This window comes from Bison bison, unplaced genomic scaffold, assembly GCF_000754665.1.
Source record: "Bison bison bison isolate TAMUID 2011002044 unplaced genomic scaffold, Bison_UMD1.0 scf7180017864061, whole genome shotgun sequence".
Classification (NCBI taxonomy): domain Eukaryota; kingdom Metazoa; phylum Chordata; class Mammalia; order Artiodactyla; family Bovidae; genus Bison; species Bison bison.
In genome coordinates this window covers 4,474,761-4,483,199 of record NW_011494633.1, presented here as the reverse complement: position 1 = coordinate 4,483,199, position 8,439 = coordinate 4,474,761, and the positions used below count along the sequence as shown (strand labels likewise).

The following is an 8,439-nucleotide window of genomic DNA, read 5'->3' as shown; positions in this document are numbered from 1 at the left end:
AGAAGACTCTTGAGAGTCCCTTGGACTGCAAGGAGATCCAACCAGTCCATTCTGAAGGAGATCAGCCCTGGGATTTCTTTGGAAGGAATGATGCTAAAGCTGAAACTCCAGTACTTTGGCCACCTCATGTGAAGAGTTGACTCATTGGAAAAGACTCTGGTGCTGGGAGGGATTGGGGGCAAGAGGAGAAGGGGACGACAGAGGATGAGATGGCTGGATGGCATCACTGACTCGATGGACGTGAGTCTGGGTGAACTCCGGGAGTTGGTGATGGACAGGGAGGCCTGGTGTGCTGCAATTCATGAGGTCGCAAAGAGTTGGACATGACTGAGTGACTGATCTGATCTGATGGCTGATTCATGGTGATGTACAGCAGAAAGCAACATAGTAATGTAAAGCAATTGTCCTTCAGTTAAAAATTAAACAAAAACAAGTTGATGGACTACCCTGGTGGTCCAGTGGTTAAGAATCCACCTGAATGCAGGCAACGTGGGTTCGATCCCTGATCTGGGAAGATTCCACATGCCTTGGGGCAACTAAGTGCTCGTGTCAGAGCTTCTAAGCCTGAGCACCAACTACTGAAGCCTGCACCACTAGAGCCTGCGCTCAGTAACAAGAAGCCACTGAATGAGAAACCCACACACTGTTAACTGGAGAGTAGCCCCTGCTCACCGCAACTAAATAAAGCCCGCACACGGCAACAAAGACCCTAGCTCAGCCAAAAATAAGTACATTAATTAATTAATAGAAAATGAGTAGAGGTTTAGAGGAGAAGGCAATAGCAGCCCACTCCAGTGCTCTTGCCTGGAAAATCCCATGGACAGAGGAGCCTAGTGGGCTGCAATCCATGGGGTCGCTAAGAGTTGGACACAACTGAGCGGCTTCACTTTCACTTTTCACTTTCCTGCATTGGAGAAGGAAATGGCAACCCACTCCAGTGTTCTTGCCTGGAGAATCCCAGGGCCGGCAGGGCCTGGTGGGCTGCCGTCTATGGGGTCACACAGAGTTGGACACGACTGAAGTGACTTAGCAGCAGAGGTTTGGAACTCAACAGTGTGGCTGTGTCCCCTTTTAGAGCACATTCTCCAGTCACAGATGGAGTGCCCTCTATGCTGAAAGTGCCAGGTCCATGGGAGATGGTGACACCCAGGACTTGGTCTCCTTTCCAGTGGCTCCTGAACAGGGTGTGGCCACAAGACCCTGAGTCCCATTAGTTTGACCAGACAGCATTCCATTTGTAGGCGGGAATTGGCATAGGTTGTTAAAGTCAATTCTGTAATTAAAAGGCTTCCGTCTCAAGTATGTGAAATGTATGTGTGTCAGTTAATTTTAATTTACACCAGATGGGCGCCTGGTTAATATGTAAAGTAGCCTAATCAGAAATTCACACCCCACGGGTGGCCGGTTAGCATTTGAAAGAGACCACAATTGAAAGACCCATCTGATAGGCACCAGAAGGTTTGTTAATTAGCATAATAAATGCTAGAATAAATATGTCAGAATAAGTAAGTGCTAGAAATTATTTAATGCATTGGTGAAATAAATGGTGTTCAAGATAGGTGAACTGGCTAAAAATAATTATTGGCTAAACATAATTGGCTAAAAATAATTACCAGGCAATGCCACTTTTGCCAGAAAATGAAAAAATCTATTAATAACAAGCCCTGTAGCCTGTACCCTTTCAGGTGGCGCCCTACGAACACCATCTGGTCCTGCGTCCAGGTATTTCTGGAGGATTTTGTAGACTAGAGGTCAGCTCATCCTGCCTCCAGAAGGTGGTTACAGCTGCCTCTAGCTAACTGTTCACCAAGGTGCTTGTGGCTCAGATGGTAAGGAATCTGCCCACAATGAAGCAGCCTGGGTTCAATTCTGGGTTGAGAAGATCCCCTGGCGAAGGGAATGGCAACCCACTCCAGTATTCTTGCCTGGAAACTTCTATGGATGAAGGAGCCTGGTGAGCTACAGTCGATGGGCTCACAGAGTCGGACACGACTAAACACACAGATCCAGCATAAATTCAAAATGCACCCTTCCTGGTTACACCAGTGCCTCAAGGACAGATGGTCTGCCCCCCGCACCCCCTCCCACCCCCCAGCCTACAGAATGCTGTAGGATGGTCTTTGTGTCTGTTTCTACAACTATGTGGAAGAACCACCAGAGGTGAGATTTCACTGTGTGACGGTGGAGAGAGGTCTGGAGCCAACTCACTGGGGGCTTCAGAGACCTGGTGCCTTGTGCTCGTTGTGAATGACCAGGCGCCTCAGGTCCACACCCTGAGGAATTTTCTCAGAACAGTTTTCTAGATCCACGACAGCCCACTGAATGAAAGAAAATAACGACACAGCATTGCTAGCTTGTCTGTTTCTGTCTCTGCCCTTCAGCATCTTAAATTCATCTTGCTCACTCCTGAGGTCTGTCCCGTCGGTGCCCTTGATCTCCTCACTTCACGGGGTCTCTGAGAAGGACAGGGCCCAGGTAGTGAGTGGGAGGTGGGTGTCCTGATTCTCAGTTGAGTGCGATTCCACGACAAGGCAACTGCCTGTGGGGCTGAGGAATCAGGGTGTTGATGGAGCGGAGGAGAGAGAGGAGCACCCCAGGAGGGGTAGTGGGCCGAGCAGGAGGCTGGGCAGCTACAGGAGGGGCCGGGGATCCTGAGGCCAAGAGAAGGGTCCACAAAGTCAGTAGCTTGAGAACACCAACAGCCGGCTCCATCTGCTTCCTCCAGGATCTTGGGGGCCTCAGTAGCAGGGAATCGCACAGGTCCAGGTTGGACCCTCTGGGCCCCTTCCAATGCAGAATCTCCTTCCCCCCATCCTACCCTGGGAGGCTTCCCCACAGGCCTCAGGTCCTCACCCACCCAGCCCCGAGAGGCAGGAAAGGAGGAAGCCAGTTTCACTGTGGGCGCCACACCCAAGGCCTCTTCTGGGAAAGACCTGGGAGATTGGCAGAAATTCTCTACGCAGCCAGGAAGGCTTTCATTGTCTCATCAAAACCTCAAAAAGCCAAAGACAGCTAATGAGTCTGGGAAACACTCAGAACTGTTTGAAAGCAGAGAACAAGTAAATATGGACGACAAACACGCCTTAATTGCCCCCACAGGCTGATATCCCCCCAGGGGAGGCACGCTGGTGTTCAGTTCCATCAAGCCTTTCAGAAATTCATAAAGGTAACCTGATCCCCTGAAGTATGTCTGGTGAGACCCTGGGAGTCTGACCTCTACTCCTAATTAACTAGGGAACCTCGAGACACCACCCTAGACCTCACTTTCGGAAACTATACCTTCCTTGCTGCTGCTGCTGCTGCTAAGTCGCTTCAGTCGTGTCCGACTCTGTGCAACCCCATAGACGGCAGCCCACAAGGCTCCCCCATCCCTGCGATTCTCCAGGCAAGAACACTGGAGAGGGTTGCCATTTCCTTCTCCAATGCATGAAAGTGAAAAGTGAAAGTGAAGTCTCTCAGTCGTGCCCGACTCTTAGTGACCCCATGGACTAAAGCCCACCAGGCTCCTCTGTCCATGGGATCTTCCAGGCAAGAATACTGGAGTGGACCTTCCTTACCTACAGATTTATGTGTTTATTTACTTTGTTAAATAAGTATTTGAAGATTTTTTTGATGTGGACCATTTTTAAAATTCTTATTGAATTTGTTACAATATCATTTCTCTTTCACATTTTGGTTTTCTGGCCATGAGGCATGTGGGGTTTTAGCTCCCCAACCAGGGATCAAACTCACACCCTCTGCATTGAAAGGCAAAGTCTTAACCATTGGACCACCAGGGAAGTCCCATATAGGTTTTAAAAGTGGATTAAGCAATATAATTTTTATGAATCCTCTTTGAATACTATAAAATTCTATATAAACACAAATGATCACATTATTACATTATTAGCTATCAAAATATCACACTGATCAGAAATTTAAAATATACTTAAAAATAATCTACTTCATAAGATGACACAGAACACATATGGTGCATTCATCTTATATGACCGAAATAATATGCCAGGCCTTGATTTTAGTAGTCATTATTATTAGTTTTGATGTTTTAGAGTTGGACAAATAGAATATTCTTGGTTAGACATCATTTCCCTTTCCTACCCTTGTAAACACTGGATTTCAGAGTCGTTATTGCCTATACCGACCAGAATAAACAAAGACCATTTCTGGAGTGGAAAACAATGGTCCCATATAACTCCTTCCTGTCATTTGTTCAATAGTCAATAAAAAAGGCATTTCGTGCTGACATTTTCTTGTGGAATTTTCAGTGCTCCTTGCTTGCCAGTTGACGAGATTCCAGGAATTTTGTGTGCACCAAGGAAAAGGTCATCAATAGGGTCCCCCAAGAGCTCGACGTTCCTCTTCCTCGAGTTGTAGCAGTGGCAGCCCTTTCCGCATGCTCGATTGCCACCAGATGGTCAAACCTGCCAGGGGGCGAGGGCACAGGGTCCTTGTGGAGAGCCAGGTGCCTGGCAGGATCACACTTTCCTGTGTTTGTGCGTGAAGGACCCTTCTTTCTTTTTTTATTCCTGCAGAACTTGGTTGAACGTCCACTGTGTGCCAGCGCCTGTGCTGGGGGCTACCCTATCAGATCAATTTGAGAAATGGAATCAGAATCTTCAGCGCTGTGTTAGAGTCAGAGGCTGTGAGAGCAGGGAGGCCGGCGGCCGGGTCACCGTGGTGGATGCTGCTGGTAGCCCACCCAAGTCTCTGTTAACCAGCAGGGCAGCCAAAACCCAGTGGGGCGAGTGCTGGCTGCTACTGGCCCATTGTTGGCCTCTTCCAGGATCTTGTTTGCTTTACAGACACAAAACAGACTAAATTATCTCAGTCATGTCTGACTCTTTGTGACCTTATGGACTGTAGCCCGCCAGGCTCCTCTGTCCATGGAATTCTCCAGGCAAGAATACTGGAGTTGGTTGCCATGCCTTACTCTAGGGGATCTTCCTGACCCAAGGATCAAATCTGCATCTCTTACATCGCCCAAATTGGCAGGCAGTTTCTCTATTACTAGTGCAACCTGGGAAGCCCTCAAAACAGACTAAAAAGGAATTGAAATGGAAGACAGATGACTGTAACACAAGATAAACTTTTTTAGACGAGAGAGAGAAAGAAGGGGCACAGATGCGACAGGGGTTAAGAAAGTGGGTTGTGGAATCAGATTGTGTAGGTTTTAGGTCCTGATGCTGCTGGCCTTGGGTGAGTAGTTAAACCCTTGAACCCTCAGTTTCTGCATCGGTCAGATGACCTAACAATAGGACCTGCCTCATACAGTGTCGGAAGGGTTAAGTGAGAAAAAGTATGAGCGCATAGCCCTCCACACCTACCCAGGGCTCAGTGTTAGTGGTGGTGGCTTCTATCACAATTAGGAGAAATACTGTTTTAATCATCTAAGAACATGAAAATTACACTTTTATATCTCTTTAAATACCCCCATGATGGAATTCTTTAATACCTTAACTGCTATGGAAAACAGTACAGAGATTACTCAAACAACCCATATGATCCAACAGTTCCACTTCTGTGTACAGATGTACAAATGCCAGAGTATTCTTTGAAACCCCAAAGAATTGAAAGCTGAGTTTCAAAGAAGTATTTATGCACCTGTGGCAGCATGATTTACATTAAGCAGAAGGTGGATGCTACCCACGTGTACACTGATGGATGAACAAATAAGCAGAATTGGTCTGTACATACAAAGGACCATTATTCAGCCTTTAATAGGAAGGAAATTCTGACATGTCATTCAGTTCAGTTCAGTTCAGTCACTCAGTCAGGTCCAACTCTTTGCCACCCCATGGACTGCAGCACACCATGCTTCCCTGTCCATCACCAACTCCCAGAGCTTGCTCAAACTCATGTCCATCGAGTCGGTATGCCATCCAACCATCTCATCCTCTGTCGTTCCCTTCTCCTCCTGCCGTCAATATTTCCCAACACCAGGGTCTTTTCCAAGGAGTCAGTTATTTGCATCAGGTGGCCAAAGTATTGGAGCTTCAGCTACAGCATCAGTCCTTCCTATGACTATTCAGACTGATTTCCTTTAGGATTGACTGTTTGGATCTCCTTACAATCCAAGGAACTCTTAACAGTCTTCCCCAACACCACAGTTCAAAAGCATCAATTCTTCAGTGCTCATCTTTCTTTATAGTCCAACTCTCACATCCATACAAGACTACTGGAAAAACCATAGCTTTGACTAGATGGACCTTTGTTGGCAAAGTAATGTCTCTGCTATTTAATATGCTGTCTAGGCTGGTCATAGCTTTTCTTCTAAGGAGCAAGCATCTTTTAATTTCATGGCTGCAGTCACCATCTGCAGTGATTTTGGAGCCCAAGAAAATCTGTCACTGTTTCCATTGTTTCCCATCTATTTGCCATGAGGTGATGGGACCAGATGCCATCTGCTTTTTGATTGGTGAAAGTTTTAAGCCAGCTTTTTCATTCTCATCAAGAGGCTCTTCAGTTCCTCTTCGCTTTCTGCCATAAGCATGGTGTCATCTGCATGTCTAAGTTCTGGCAGTCTTGATTCCAGCTTGTGCTTCATCCAGTCCAGCATTTTGCATGATGTATTCTTCATGTAAGTTAAATAAGCAGATTGACAATATACAACCTTGACACTCTCCTTTCCCAATTTGGAACCAGTCTGTTCTTCCATGTCTGGTTCTAACTGTTGCTTCTTGACCTGCATACAGCTTTCCCAGGAGGCAGGTAAGGTGTAACATGCATGAATTTTGAGGATATTTTGCTAAGTGAAATAAGCGAGTCACCAAAGGACAAACACTGAATGATTTCACTTACATGGGAGACTAAAACAGTCAAATTCTGAGACACAAAGTAGGTTGGTGGTTGCCAGGGACTGGCGGGAGGGGGGTTATTCCTTAATGGGGACAGAGCTCCAGTTTGGGAAGATGGAAAAGTTCAAGAGATGGATGGTGGTGATAGTTCACAACAAAGTGAATATACCTTATTATCACTGAACCACACACTAAAAAATGGTTACAAATTTACATTATGCATGTTTCATTAGTAACACAACACAAAAAAGTCTGAACTCTGAGTGCCTTTTTCTGGATATGTTTAAAAGAACAAAATTGGGCTTCCCTGGTGGTGGGTCAGTGGTAAAGAATCCACCTTCCAATTGCGGGGACACAGGTTCTATCCCTGGTCCAGGAAGATCCCACATGCCGCAAGACACTCTGCCCGTGAGCCGCAACTGCTGGACCCAGGAGCCCCAACTACTGAAGCCTGGGCACCTAAGCCCGTGCTCCACTGCTGTGAAAAGCCCCTGCACCGCAACCGGAGAGTAGCCTCCAGTCCCTGTGACTACCAAAGGCTCTTGAGCAACGAAGACCCAGCACAGCACTAAAAACTACAAAAACAAAATCTACATGCCTGTCCATGTCCTTTTGTTGTGCTGGAAGATGATGGATCACGTATGCTTAGATGGCAGGCCACTGAGTAGGTGTTACCACCTCAATGTGGTCCTGAGGCTACATGTGCAGTGTCAGAAAAGGCAGCCCCTTTTTCTGAGAAGCAGAACCAGGAAGAGGAAGGAGCTCTGACCCTGAATTCCAGCTAGATTTACATCAGTGGTGATGAAAAGGCAGTTCAGAACAAGAGCTCCAATCGAGATGAATATATCTTCTGTTCTGGACTTTCCCTTCTGGGAACTCGTTTCATACCACGTGAAGGCGGATTGATGTTTTTAGGCCATAAGGGTCCATTTAACTACAGTGGGAAGTAATCCAGTCCTGGGAAGCCTGCTCCCTGGGAAGAGCTCATGCATCTTATCCAAAAACAGCGAAATCTTCTCTCCCCACTATCAGATCGGGCTCCCCTCCCTCCACTCTGCAAACAGAGCAACACTGGTGTTATCTGGCATCAGGGGTCCCACTCAGGAGAATTCTCTAGTTTCTCTCTGAGTTGCCAGAGCTTTGTTTGTATGCCAACAATTTGGAGAATATAAGCATTTCTAATATACATCACGGGCTTGCCAGGTGGCGCTGGTGATAAAGAACCCACCTGCCAATGCAGGAGACATAGGTTTGGTCCCGGGGTTGAGAAGATCCCCTGAAGACGGAAATGGCAACCCGCTCCAGTATTCCTGCCTGGAAAATCCCATGGACAGAGGAGCCTGGTGGGCTACAGTCCCTGGGATTGCAAAGAGTTGGACACTAGTAAGCACATACACGCACACAGGAGAGAGCATATAATTAAGAAGTATTTTTCAAAATGTTTGACCACTGCACAGTGAAAAAATACACACACAGAGTTTCACAAGAGGGTACTTACCACTACTATACAAGCAATACAACATTTCTATTTCATTTTCCAAAGATGCTGGTTAACCCCCCTGAAATGATTTTACTTCTCTCTCTAATGGGTCATAACTCAGTTTGAGAAACTGATGGTCTTTTTTTAAAATAATAATTTTCATAT

At 46.5% G+C, this 8,439-nt stretch overlaps 1 protein-coding gene across 1 annotated transcript in view; it reads right to left on the bottom strand.

Moving 5' to 3' along the window:
• Positions 1-8,439, bottom strand: part of LOC104985863 (chromosome unknown open reading frame, human C14orf159) — a 63,854-nt gene that overhangs the window by 10,403 nt on the left and 45,012 nt on the right. The window contains 2 exon segments of the mRNA XM_010836260.1: positions 4,280-4,375; positions 4,378-4,421. Of these exon segments, the coding sequence (XP_010834562.1) occupies positions 4,280-4,375; positions 4,378-4,421 (140 nt within the window).